Raw genomic sequence first — 14,749 nt, 5'->3', positions numbered from 1 at the left:
CACTAAGAATGTACATGTGTGTGCACACTGCCTTGATATTGCTGCCCAAAACAAAACTCATTCGACACCCACATGAAAAAAAAATTAGAGAACACTGATAGGATTACAGGAGGACTTTAATATAATTCCTGTAGGTATTTCATTGATGGCAAAATGACCCAGCAGTATGCTAATACTGAGACTTGCATTTTTGGGCAGTATCCAAGTGTGTTAAATAAATAAATAAGCATATTGAAACCAGAGCAGAAGCTGGTTTCCTGAAAATGGCTTGGAACAGCAGATTTACCTGCACTGATAGTGTATCTGGAAACAAAAACATTCAGGAAATGGAAACAGGTTATGCACAATGCAGCAGCAGGGTTGCCTCAGAGATTTCCATAGAATTTGCATGTATGATAGTATGGCATAATGCAGGTTAGTTCTAATGAACATCTCAAACTGGTAAGTAGCATTTCATCAGAAACAGCCAGGTGATACCTTTTGTTTTCTGCTCTTGCAACAGCTGTTGGTTTGCCCCGCCCTTGTGACTATGCTCTACTCTAAAAGCAAATAAAACTCTAATCCCAGCTCTCTACCTGGGCAGACTTGTCTATTTAAAACATGCACTGGCTCTTTCAAAAGTAACATTTACAGTTCTGTCATGTGCACAGCCAGAAAATCACTCCTACTGTATTAAACTCCATAGGATTTAAGCTCTACGTACAGATGCATAGCAGCAGGCTGTGATACAACTTTAAGACTAATTCAGCCACCTGAGTAGAATCAAAAGTGACAATGAACCCAACTTTCCTTTTGTATTAGTGCAATTTGATATTTAGTACTGTTTGGACTACAAAGGCAAATACTGGTATATAATTACATACAAGCAATATGATTTACTATGGCAATACAAGATTTTCCTTGTATACAAATAATTTGTGGGCAATTTTAAGAAATCAAAATATTTGAGGTTATAAAGATTGCTGTGAAGTGACTTTTTTGTAGGGCCTTACTATAGATGACAGAGCAGATACCTGTTTTTGAACTGACCTCGAGAAAGGAGTCTAAACAACAGAATAGAAGTTATGTTATTGTCTAGTGCAGGGCTGCAGAACTTTGGCCCTTCTACAGATGTTGAGCTACAATCCCCATATTCCCTGACTATTGGCCACTGTAACTGGGAGGTGTAGTCCAAATAGAGCTGGAGGGCCAAAGTTGTACACTCCTATTCTAGGCATATCAGCCAATCGTGTTGTGGATGGCATCTACCTGAGAATTCTTAACTGAAATCTGAAATAGAAGATCTCCAAACATATAGAATATCCCTAAAATCTCCATCTGTGTCAAAGGACTGGACAGTAGCCCATGTAACACGTGTGTGTGTGTATTTTATAAAGGGATCCAGGAAATTATAGGTGCGTTTTTAGTGTGTCAGGTATGTAGATAAAAGGGATCTGGCTGACATTGTATACTTGGCCTGACAAAATCCCTTACCAAACACAGCAGTCACAGAAGAGGGTGGATTTTTTTAATATAGACTGGTAACTAGTTAAAGAACAAGAAGCAGAGAACAAGAATAAATGGGCAATTTTAACAACAGCAGGAAGAAGTAGGGTTCTCGGAGGATCTGGATTGATGCTGGTGCTCTTCAACTGGTTCATAAATAAGGAATTATGGTTAAGCAGTGACATGGCCAAGTTTACAGATGACACTAGAATATTCAGGGTAGTGAAAACCAAAACAGGCTGTAAAGAACACCAAAAGGATTTCTCGGAACTGGGTGATGGCACAACAAAATGGCAAATGCAATGCAATTAGTTAAATGTAAAGTGAAGTACTGTGGGGTAAAACATGCCAGCTTCACATATACAATAATGCGGACTTAGCTGTCAATAAGCAAAGAGAGAGAGCTTGGGTTGTGATGAATAGCTCAGTGAAAATGCTGCTATTGGGTCCTCTCCATTCAGCCAGCTGTTTATTTTATAGGGGAAAAACTATTTTTAAATACCATTTTAAAATTGTACTAAGGGCAAGCATATATGCAATGTTTGCCCTTTAAACAAGGACCCAGGGTGCGTTTTAGTGCGTTATTTTAAGGGATGCAGCAATGCCAGTGGAGGAGAGGACTTGGCAGCGGCAGCAGAGATCTAGCAGTGGCTGTTTCCAGTACTCTGGGGAGGGAAGAGGACCTGTGGTGGGGAAAGGCAGGAGGGGAGTGAGGGGATAGTTCCGACAGGAACTAGGATTAGAACTAGGATTCTAATGTCAGAACTAGGATCTATTCTGGAACAAGGGGGGGGGGGAGACTTAGTTGGAGTTCAGGCTGTCAGGGCTCCCTCCTATTGGTTCCAGAATTAATTCTGATAGTCTAGGACTACTGGTCCAACATGCTGCTCACAACTCTCCCAGTTGTATAGGCCTAGTGCCTGGTACTTCACAGAAGACCAGAAATAGACAATCTTCCCTGAAGAACAGCTTGCCCACTACTGTCGATCTTCCCCACAATATGAAGCCCCAGGAGTATGTCTGTGCATCTTAAGGTGCATTCTTAATTCACATGGAATAAGATGCAATAGGTCTGCAACCAAGCCACCTAGTAGCGCAGTGGGGAAATGACTTGACTAGCAAGCCAGAGGTTGCCAGTTCAAATCCCTGCTGGTATGTTTCCCAGATTATGCGGAACACCTATATCGGGCAGCAGCAATATAGGAAGATGTTGAAAGGCATCATCTCAGACTGCACGGGAGATGTCAGTGGTAAACCCCTCCTGTATTCTATCAAAGACAACCATAGGGCTCTGTGGTCACTTGGAGTTGACACCGACTTGACAGCACACTTTACCTTTAGGTCTGCAACCAGTGGTGTGAAGTAGGTTTGTACCTTAGAACAACCCCTTGTCTAAGTTCTTGCATAGTTGCCATAGGTGACCAGGAATTGTGTCTAGGTGAGTAGCGGTTATGGGGCTTTTTAATTTTCTTACACAATGCATTGGTGGGTATGGCAATGCCAATACTTTTCTCAGTAGATGGTTCCTGCCACTCGCCATTTTGTATTTCTTTATAACGCACCAGGAAAACAACCCTATGACATGACATAGGGTTGTTTCCTGGTGCATGCTAGAGGGGAAAACTGGATACCAAGTTTTTACTAGAGCTGGACACAAGGAATATTGGTGATCATCACTATTTTATTTTATTTTTTTAGTGGGAGCCATTTTGTCAAATAACCTTCAATGTGAGAGCCATTTCCCACTGATCTCCATACAGTACTGCACTTTTCTCAGTGCTGGGAAGGCCCTTTAAGAAAGATAGAAGGGAAATGCTGGGAAGCGCTACATTCCCCAGCACTCTGTGCCCCACTTCCAAGATGGTGCAGGGGTTCAGGAGCGCTCTGTTCCCCTGAAATAAGCCCCCTAGTACAGGGCAGCACAGTAGTGCATGATGAGAAGGGTAATCTCCACATGGTGCAAAGGGGACTGTGCAGAGAATTCCATTTTGGCTGAAGCTTTGCACAGGCCCTATAAACAATTAGTTGGGGGGGGGGACATTTAGGGTTGATAGGGGCTGCCACTGGCCCCCAGGCCTGATGATGAACACTGAGGAACACTGACACCTTAAGCGCTGCTGAAACTACGGTGAAGCTATTATGCCACAGAGGCAAGGCATAATGAAGCTTAAGAATATCAGATTTCAAGCCAAGTGTAACTGGGTTTGATGTTCACCTCCAAAGTCCTCATACAATTGAGAGTTTTATTCAGGACCCCCACAGTGCAGCTTAACAAGTGCTTATTAGCATCCAGTTGTCTGAGCTCTGAAGGTCATGAACAGCAACTGAGACTGCCAGAACTACCTCTGGCAAAAGGGAGATCCAATCAGTCATGCATTTAAGCCTTTAACAGGCTTAAAACACCAGAATATGTTTAATAAAAAGATTGCTTTCAAGAAGTGGGGTGGGCAGAGAGCAGCAGACAAACTTGAGACTGGGTTCTCGTACGATTATGAAAGTTATGTATGAAATTCTATTGTACATAACTGAGAAACTGAACTTTACAAGTGAAGAAAATCTAATGCAAAGCTAGTTTGCTACCTATCCTAGAAGGGAACCTGAGAGGTTTCATCTTTCAACACATTTTTTAAAATAGGTCATGATTAGTGATTATGGTTTACTACATATTAGGGCTGTGTATGATTGCACATTCCAGACCAGATAAGAAACTGAATCCAGAACGGTAGGCATCTGTTTCAGGTCCTTTGAAACCTTCAAAATTCCGTTCTCAGATAAAAAATGCCAAAAATATCCATAGAAGTCTATGGGGAAAGTTTAAAAAAAAAAATTGCAGGGAGCTCTGCAAATTTTCAGACAGGGAGTTCTGAAAGTTGCCCCACAAGTAGGTAAGATTGGCCAGAATTGAATTACAAGAGAATCTGACCATCCAGTGTTTTTACATTTTTAAAATAACTTGGAAATTGTACTCACACAACACATCAGAGAATTGTGGCAGAAAATGTAACACCCGAGAATCTCAGGGGAAGTGATGCAACACCCAAGAATCGACTGCTTAATTTTTAAAAGAAAATTAAGTAATAATCAGCTAAATAAATAAGTGCATGGGCTGGAAGGCAGATGGCAGAAGATGGCTTCTCCCCCTCCAGCTGCAATGTATATCTCCACTGCCATCTGGTGCTCTGGACATCCCCAAACAGAATTGGATAATTCTGGACCACAACAGGTTTCCCTATTTTCGATCCAGATTATCTCCAATACCCTCTGGAATGGCCATATCAAGCCAGTTCCAGAATTCCAGATCCGATATTGCACAGCCCTAACCTTCTAAAAGTTCATGTTAGAATCGCATTCTAACTGTTTAGGTGTTTCAGTACGGTCAGTTCTGTTGTACACAAATGAAAGCTTAAGGATCACAAGTGAAGCTGAAAAGATTGATGCAGCTTGAACTTGGTGCCTTCATGAGGAAACATGAAATCTAGATATATGTCCAATTTTCAGGAACCTAGGGAAGAAAAAGCAAGCAATACTCAATTTTTCATTGCCCTTTTCAATGTCTTTCGAGCAGTTATCTTCCATATAATTATTTCACTAAGCTGACCAGAAATGCATGGGGATGTGGGGACGTGTGGGGATGTTTGGCGGGCAGAAGTGCAGCGACAGAGGCAGGCTCAGTCCCAGGCCGGGTTGCTGGGAGGGGGGACAAAAGCAGGTGGCGGGGAGACGGAGACGGCAGTGTTGGTGAGGAGAGGTGGCTGGGCTAGGGCTGGGCCGGCCGTGGTGAGGCAGCGGCTTGGCTGCCAGGAAGCGGTGGAGGGTGGTGGAGGCCTGGCAGGGGTGAGAGGAGGTGGGCAATGGAGCCGCGCCCGAGAGGAGTCCGGCCGGCCGTGGTGAGGAAGCAGTGGAAGGTCCGGGCTGGCCATGGTGAGGCGGCAGCTGGGCCACCAGGAAGAGGCGGAGGGCAGCGGAGGCCCGACAGGGGAGGGGGGTGAGAGGAAGCAGGCAGCGGAGTTGTGCCCGAGAGGAGCCCGGCTGGGCGCTGGAGCTGCATTGCACCCGGCCGGCGGCGAAGGAAGGTGTGCTAGCAGCATAGACATGGGCAGAAGGTTGTGGGGAGGACAGGAGAGACTCGGGCAGAAGGTGGGGGGGAGGAGGGGGAACCGCCGGCCCCAAAGAGCGCACAGATGCTCTGTGAAGGGTCGGCTAATTGGATATCTTTTCAAACCCAAGCCAATTGTTGCAAGCTGAACCACAGCTGAAGAGCAGTAACAGAATAAAGACTGTTAATCAGCCATAACTGATATTGTTTAAGTTAATACTGTATATAGTTTAAGTTCATTCCTGCTGGTGGGGCAAAGAGCCATCTTTTTAAAGTGATGGCTTTCTTATAATTCCTAGAGGGAGAACTATTGCCCTTATTCATCTCAGTGTCTTGTCTCGCCCAGTGGCTGATGCTGATGTCGTCTTTGTGTTTCTTTTAAAATTGTAAGCCCCTTCAGGAGAACCATCTTTTCTCTTTTCCTATGTGAGCTGCTTTGTATTATAAATCCTCCTAATAAATATATGGGGGGGGGAGATCCACTGCACCTTAACAATGGTAAATCCCTTCCCCAAACTCCTCGGAAGTTTTTAAGCATGTGAGTAAATTTGCTTGCAGGCTGGTGATGTTCATGCGCTTAATTACAAAGCTGCCCTAGAACATGCTCTGAAATTCTCTCTTGGCATGTGCAGGTTTCATAAGCACACAGGTGTTCCCTGTGATTTGATGTGGAAAAGTTTCCTAAAGGAAGAACCTTTGAAAGCCACGGGTTTAGATGTTATAATCAATTTCATTCCATTGATTCATTTGAATACATCCCCTACTCATGGTCAGGAAACTTAAGGTAGTTAAACATTATCAATTAGTGACTTTTAAACATGAAAACCATTTGAAGAAAATGCAGGATAAACGATTACACATTTTAAAGAAACATATGAACATAAGTGGGGAAAGTCTTGCCACTTGAGGTGGGCTCTGCCCTCTCCTCCTCTCCTTCCGGTTCTAGTGATCAGATTGTAGCCACTCATGGTCTCATGATGCTGTTTAATGCCAGATCTGTCTGTAATAAATCTTCTCCCAGCTTTGATCTCCTTTGCAGATTTGGCCTGCATCACTGAGACCTGGTTAGATCCGGATGGGGGTGTTCCGCTCACTGAGATGTGTCCACCTGGCTTCTCTGTGTTTCATCATCCCCAAGGTCACGGTCGGGGGTGGGTGGGTGTCACGGTGATTTTTAAAGAAGATCTTATGTTGATCAGGGGCCCTATCCCATAGGTGATGTGGTGCAAATGTCTTTCTGTAAGTCTGAGTCGACATGACAAACTTGGGCTTCTCCTGGTTTATCAACCTCCTCGTTGTCCATCTGCTGCCCTTTCCGAGCTCCTTGATTTGGTGTCAGGCCTGGTGATTACGACCCCTAGACTTATGGTACTGGGGGATTTCAATCTTCCAGCTCCTGATGGGGGTTCGGTGGTTCAGGAGTTCATGAGCTCTATGGCTACCATTGGCTTGTCTCAGATCATTTCGGGCCCGACTCATGTGAGTGGACATACCTTGGACTTGGTTTATCTTTCGAGGCGATGGCAGGCAGATCTGGTCATGGAAAATATTGTCATATCTCCCCTGCCATGGTCCGATCATTTTCTGATTAATATGCAGATTGCAGCAGCCCCCTGTCTCTACTGGGACAGCACTACAACACGGATGGTCGGATTCTGGATCCTGTCGGATTCCAGGAGGCTCTAGGAGACATTCCTTGCAATCTGGTAGGCGTTTCTCCATCACAGCTTATGGAATCTTGGAACATTGAGGCCACGAGGGTGTTAGATGAAATTGCTCCCAAGCGTCCTCTTACAGTTCGTGGATCCCAGCTCCCTTGGTTCTCTGAGGAGCTTAGGGAGATGAAACAGACCAAAAGACGCTTGGAATGCCGTTGGAGGAAAACTGGTGCCGAAGATGACCAAATGCGACTACTTGCTCATATTCAGGAATATTCTAGGATGATAGGAGAGGCGAAATCCCACTATTTCGCTGCTCTTATCGCATCAGCTGACTCTTGTCCAGCAGCCTTATATTACCCGCTCCCTTCTTAGGAGAGAGGAGCCAGTAGATGTTCAATCTGGCCACTGTGATCAATTTGCTCAATTCTTTGCTGATAAAGTCACCCGCCTTCGGCTAGAGTTGGACTCTACTTCTGTAGGATCTGATCAGATAGAGGAGATTCCACCCTGTTATGTTATATGGGACACCTTTGAGTTGGTCAAGAATATGGACATGATTCTCTCGGGTATGGGTGCGGCAACATGTTGCTTGGACCCTTGTCCCTCCTGGCTGGTTAGAACAGCTGGTGGGAATGCTAATTCTTGGCTACGGGAGTTGGTTAGCTCTTCGCTACGTGAGGGTTTCATACCAGCAGCCCTTAAAGAGGCGATAGTTCGCCCTCACTTGAAGAAACCCTCCCTGGATCCTGAGGTTCTTGACAATTGGCCGATTTCCAACCTCCCTTTTGTAGCAAAGGTGTTAGAGAGGGTTGTACGTGCCCAGCTTGAGAGGGTCTTAGAGGAAACTGGTTATCTTAATTCTTATCAGTCGGGTTTCAGGCCTCGGCATAGCACAGAGACAGCACTGCTCACTCTGGTAGATGACCTTCTTCAGGACCTTGATGAGGGTAGTGTCCCTCTCTTGGTCCTTTTAGATCTCTCAGCAGCTTTTTACACTATCGATCATGCTATCCTCCTTGACCGCTTGCATGGGTTGGGTATCGGGGGCACTGTCTCACAATGGTTCCATTCTTACCTTAGCGGGCATGTCCAGTCGGTATGCATTGAAGACAGATGTTCTGACCAAGGGACACTCCTTTATGGAGTTCCCCAGGGTTCAGTTCTTGCGCCTGTCCTCTTTAACATCTATATGGAACTGCTGGGTCAGGTCATTTCCCAGTTTGGGGTGAGATTTCATCAATACACTGATGATACTCAGCTGTATATTACCATCCCAGACTATTCTGGAGATGCTGTTTCTGTGCTTACTCGATGCCTGGAAGCTGTTAAGGTCTGGATGAATCAAAATAAGCTCAGACTGAATCCCACCAAGACTGAACTACTCTTACTCAGCCCTCGTACCGGCCAACAGCTGGATGTGAACCTTGTTTTAGATGGGGTGGCACTGCTCCCGAAGGAGCTTGTACGTGATTGGGGGTCCTTTTGGACTCGCACCTCCTGCTTGAACAGCAGTCTAAGCAGACTACCAGAATCAGTGTGGGTTTACTGCTGCACAAAAAAGAAGACGCATCAACGCCCCACCCCCCACACTACTTGGTATCTCTTGCATAAGTTAGGTCTTCACCCCAACACGTCCTGCCTGGGGTGTTATTGCCAAAGGAAGGTAGTGCCAGACAGGCTAATGAAAGGCCAGAATGTAAGCTCTACTCCAACCAGAAATATTGCCAGGACCTTAAAGCTACAAGAAGCAGAAATTTCAAATGTTATATTTATTCAGTTAAAAACCGACACTTAGTAATGGTCACATGAACACTAGGGAACCATATCTACATTTTCCTGAAATAAGATCATGAAAATCGCACAGGTTTTCTACATATACAAATCTAACGCCAAATTTCAAAAATGCAAAACCAAGACAATGTGAAATCAACACTGAAAAGTATCCAATTAGACAATTTAAAAAATAAATACTCCTTTTACTTTAAGAATAAAAAAACACTTTTGAAGCAGCTGTATCTTTAGGAACATTTCCCCACCCCCCTACCCCCAAAAGTCTTCAATAAATTTTGATTGTCTACTAGTGCAGCACCTCTCGGTCAGAGCTGGGATCTGTATATCAGGCAACACAGTATTTTATTCATACACAGTGTTTCGTTTTGCGTTTTTTGTGTGTGTTACTGGTAGGTACAATATCTTTAAGCAATATAACCTATCATGCTGCTGGCAACACCCATGCGGATGAAAAAGCATGAAGCATAGCAAACACAGACTGTAAAGTACTTGTTTATTAAAAGACAGAGGAATGTAGTGTTAAAAAAATATATATTGACAAAATAAACTACCCAGTTTCATGAACAACCAAATTAAAATTAAAAATATCTCTCAAAGCTTGTCTCATTTACTGTGAGATGTTCAACATTCAACTTCAAGCAACTGTATACACCTCAACTCATTCAAACCTGTCTCCAACTCCTTTCACTGGGGAAAAGAAAGACCTTTTCCTCCCTTTTCAGTCAAATCTGTTCCCTCCAGGCTTCCCTTCTCAACATACATTAATTTTTAGTGACAACTTTCCAATGGAGACAATTTATGAGTTTGACACACAAGTTGATGCCACATGACACCATGACATTTTTAAAAAACCCAACACGCACACAACAAAAACTGGTGTTACCTCTAAGCATACAAACTATTCTATAGTTGTGACTGAAGCAGTCTACTAAAGGCCACATCTGTAAACCCTCTACACATTTTAATCCTAAGGACCACTTAGAATCGTTTTAAAGGCTCAAACAAGCCTCCTGTTGATATCTCTCTGACAATGGTGCAACTTTTTAAAAAATAAAATAAGCTCACTAAAAAGCTCAGCTGTGTAGATGTATCCATTTCCTACAAAGCCAACCAATGTTAGATGCCTGCATAATTTTGTATAAAGAGTCTCAAAGGATCACCATAGAGAAACATTTTCCAGCAATGCCTCATTTTGACAACAGTCTACTTTCTGATTCCTTTGGACCTCTCCCCACTACGTTTTATAAACATTTCCATTGCCTAAAAATAATAAAATGGTATTCCAAATGAGTTTCTTCTCAATAAAGTGCTTAGGTTTGCACACATATTTTCTTCCCTAATTCAAAAGGATAACTCCAATATGATACAAGGGTGACCACCTTGGAGGGACAAGAACATGGCACCATCAGAGACATGAACAGCCTTGACTTGCCAGTCTTTCACGACCAACACCAATATACTTTGGGGCTGCTCTCTTGGTTAGACCAGTGCAAAGGCCAGTAACCAGATCAGTGTGATTAATTGATTCCTCTTTTCATGTGTTTTAAAGGCAATATATCCTATCCTGCTCAAGAATGTGGTTACTCTACCTATTAGTAATCTCAGTTGCACTAAAGCCAATGGGATTACTAATTAGACATGTCCTTAAGCATCTTGCTGAATTGAGACATGCCAGCTGGTACTTGGGTAGACAATGTTAAGTCATTTTTGTTGCTGGTTGGCAGCAGGAGGCAGCCTACAGAAAGTGGTGACACACTGGAGCCACAGCACCAGGAAGTAAACATCTAGATAAAAGTAATGGAAGGCATATGGAGAGCTCTGACTATAGTATTTTAACATGTGTACAAATATAGTATATATATTATATTTAATATAAAAATATCTATACAATTCCCTCTAACATGCCCAGAGGCTCATCTGTGAGTCTTCTTCCCCTCCCGCCTCCCCCAAATTTAGGCAAGCCTAATCCTCTCTTCAAGCAGCACATTGCCATGCTTCCTGCTGGTTTTCTTTTCTTTTCTTTTGCTTTAGACTAGTGCATTACCACAACATTTGCTCACAATTCACTTCTCCCACCTGAAGCAGAGACATTTGGCCATTAAGACATTCTTGACAACAGAGCATTCACTCCTATATAGCAACTACTTGGATAAGACAATCGCCTTGCAAAAGCAGCAGAATGATCATGAGACAGCCAGAGCCTGATCTTCCTCTTATTTTAGTTGAATTGACATTCAACAGAGCAATCCTTTTAGGGAGGACCACTTCTTAGTAGTCAGCAACACCAGAGAAAGAGGATCAGTGGTCAATATAAATTCTAGGTAAAATACCACGGAGGTTTTTGTTTCTGGGCTCTTTCAATTACATTTGCCTGAGGTGTGGTAAAATTTTTCTCCTCCAAAATTTTACCAACTATTTTCCAGTTTCTCATTGCTTCTCCTCCATTTATTTACCTTCCACATTACCTCCCTCCCACATGTCTCATTACAAAAAACTTCACATCTACCATGAGCTGTATTTTGAGTTAAACAAACAGCTGAAAGAAGCCGTTTTGTTATCCAACAAAAACCAGCTGTCCAGTGATTGTGCTCTGCATTTTCAGAAATTTCAAATAGCAAAGTCTTGCCCTTCCGTTCTATGACAACTATTAAAGCTCTCCCAATTGTTTTTTTGTTTAGTGCTATGTTATAGTTAATAGCTTAGAGCCAGAGAGGGTGACTGTTCACTAAATAATGTAATTAAAGTATGGATCTCTGTTCAACACAGCCTAATTGGGAATTATAACCAGATCGGTATGGCAATCTGCAATTAAGTAGATGTGGTTATTTCTTAACATTATGCACTTCTCACAAACTGAAACTAGCTTAATAGTGAATGCCATAAAGTCCCTTTAAATAACACAGCTAGGAGATTTCCTAGATATATTTACCTACTAGTTTCTAGTACTTGTCAAGAGCAAGCAAAAACTAGTCCAACTCTTTGGTTCTTTACTTATACTTTTTTTTGTCTCTTTTCATGATGTTTCTGCTATTAGTCTATTGGTTGTAATATTAGCGGAGGGGCCGAGGGAAAGAGATCATGCAAGGGATCCTTTAACAGTTAGCCTCAAAGATACTTGTTGCTATTATGGTGTTGCCTTTGATGCAGGCTTTGTTCACCCCCAGCATTACATTCTTTAGCATCTCATCACACTTTGGTTACATTAATAAAGCTCCTTTGTAATACTCCATCTTCAGATATTCCTTCCTCACAATCAGATTTTTTTGTAACTACCCTACTATCTTTGTATTTTGCTCTGCAGATGTGATTTTTTTTAAAACTAGTACCACAAAATCTACTCAACATCTATTTTTAAACTGTACAGAATTTCTGTTGGAACTTTTTATTATCTTTATGAAGTGAACTTGCCACCTGAAGTCTTAGTGCAATAGAATCCCTTTTAGATGCTGCAAGCCTGATTATCTCTTATACATATTTTGCATTAAATTTGGATTTGAGTTGTGTTAAGAAGTGGTCATATTAATTATTCTTCACTTCTGTTTCATGTAAAAGAACTGAATGTCTTATTCAATGAATAATTCAAAAGGTAAATCATTATGATGCATGTCCCCATAATTAGTAGTTGAGAAGGGGAGTGCCCATCTTTTCAAAACACTTCAGTTCTCAGTTTGTATGCTGTGCAAAATACTTGTCTATACAAATACAGTAGAGAATTAGCTATGAAGTATGTTTTGTTAACAATGTACTAAGACTTCAAAAATGGTCACAGATTCAACATAATGTAATTTGAGATGATTTAACACTATCACCTGAATCAAAATCAAGGCACTATGGGTTTTTGTTTTGTTTCAAACGACCCTGAATCATTTCTGACTAACTGAAGGTCGAAATTTGCAAAGGAGAATAAAAAGATTCCAACAAATTCCGAGAAGTTACATTTCTCACCACAGAGAAGGTTAAAAAGTGCCTACAATTATTAAATTCAAATATATTTTTGTGCAAATTACTCCTATATTTGAGACATTCTTCAAAATTACTTTCATATTTTTAAACCTTATTTTTACATAAATATTTCCAACTATGTATTATATCAAAAGATAGCTTTGGGGGAGTAAAATTCCAAACCGTCCATGATATAGCAGTGCAAATTCCTATTTTTTTCCGAAGAAAAAAATTGAGTATTTCTGAAATGACAAAGTGATATTTATGAAACTGAATGCCTTGAACTCTCACAGTTCAAAGAGTTTCATTAATAATTTAACTTCAAAAATTCCACAAGCCAGCACACTATATTACCTCATTGAACAAACTGTGACATCACAGATAATGCACAAACAGGAGACTTGTGCCCACATTGCAGGTGATAATAAATGAGGGATCACATTGTAGAAGACAGACAGGTTAAAACAAATGAAAATAGTAATCCGAGTATTGTGTGAAAATTTAGGAGGAAACATATCCAAATCAACAGTTTCATGCAAATTCATATAAAATATTCTGCTTTCTCACCTTGTATCCAGACATATACACAGTATTTTACAATATCTGTACAATAATGATTTGATTCCACACAAATATTTTGAAAATATTTACTGTCCCATAATATGAAAAAAATAACTGTCTTCTGGAGCAGGCATACTAAAAAAACAAAACACAACCCACTGCTGTAGCAACAGCATGTCCATTGTAACACTTAATCTGAGAGAAATGCTAAAAACATCAAGATATTTAAGTGCCCCTATTCAGTCCATTTAATGTTTTGAGACTTGATCTGGACAAGTTAACACATGGCAGTACATGCCTTCGAAGGAAAAACACACACACAGAAAGTGGAGCAATTAGATCCCTGGCAAAGAAAGCCATGGCCCTGTCCACATAATCTTTTTGCTGAGTTATACCTAATGTATCTCCAACAGCATTTTGCATTGGTTTTTCTCAGCAGACACATTCCAAGCGGTTAGAAGAATATTCAATACTGCACTTTGCAAAGTCCATAAGTTTCTCTCTCCCTCACCAGTGCAACTATTAATGGAGCAGCCTTTCCTCTGGTTTGGTTCCCAGGCTACTGTGGCTGAACTTTGGAAGGCTCAGTCATGCTGTCAGTTCTGTGTCGTGAAAGTTGTTGCTGCTGCTGCTGCTGCTGCTGCTGCTGCTGCTGGGACTGATGCTGCTGGTGATGTGATTGGGTAAAAGTGCTTTGTTGTAGCGGGAAAGCAGCAGAGAGAATGAGCTGAGTTGACTGATTTCCATGAAGCAACCTGGACGTCTAAAAGTATACAAATGATAGAGAATTAAGACATCTCTGCCTGGAGGGTACATTGGCGTATTGTATTCTTTGACTTCTTAACATCCTTGTTTTCATATTTCTCTGTCCTCAGAGGGGAAAAAATGTAGTAGTTCTAGGTACTGTAGTTTGATTCACTGGTTTTCAGGGGAGGAGGTTCCCCATAACAGGTTCTCTTTCGACTATATGCAGTCCTTATTTCTCACTGATTCCCTGTAAGCTATATCCTATCTATTTGCCCTGCAAGAATATATTCTCATTTTATGTAGCTATTCTGCATTATCTTCTGACCCACTTCCTTGGTTTCTATGATTCAATGATGCAAGAAGACTGATTTTTCAAAAGTTTTGGCCTGGGCCCAAAAAACCATTTAGGCTTATGCAAGAGGCTTGCATTAGCCCTGTGGGATTAACTCTTTTTTTTGGGGGGGGG

At 41.9% G+C, this 14,749-nt stretch overlaps 1 protein-coding gene across 4 annotated transcripts in view; it reads right to left on the bottom strand.

Annotated features, from left to right (window-relative positions):
- Window positions 1-8,992: 8,992 nt before the first annotated feature.
- The window catches only part of CLOCK (clock circadian regulator), an 84,277-nt gene continuing 78,520 nt past the window's right edge, over window positions 8,993-14,749 (bottom strand). For all 4 annotated transcript variants that reach the window (XM_053253837.1, XM_053253835.1, XM_053253839.1 and 1 more), the window contains exon 23: window positions 8,993-14,299. In XM_053253837.1, coding sequence (XP_053109812.1) covers window positions 14,096-14,299 — 204 coding nt within the window. In that variant the 3' untranslated portion in view covers window positions 8,993-14,095. The remainder of the gene's footprint in view (window positions 14,300-14,749) is intronic.

This window comes from Hemicordylus capensis, chromosome 5 (assembly GCF_027244095.1).
Source record: "Hemicordylus capensis ecotype Gifberg chromosome 5, rHemCap1.1.pri, whole genome shotgun sequence".
In the NCBI taxonomy this organism is placed as follows: Eukaryota; Metazoa; Chordata; class Lepidosauria; order Squamata; family Cordylidae; genus Hemicordylus; species Hemicordylus capensis.
The sequence above is the reverse complement of the archived record's forward strand: the minus strand, read 5'-3'. Positions and strand labels throughout refer to the sequence as shown.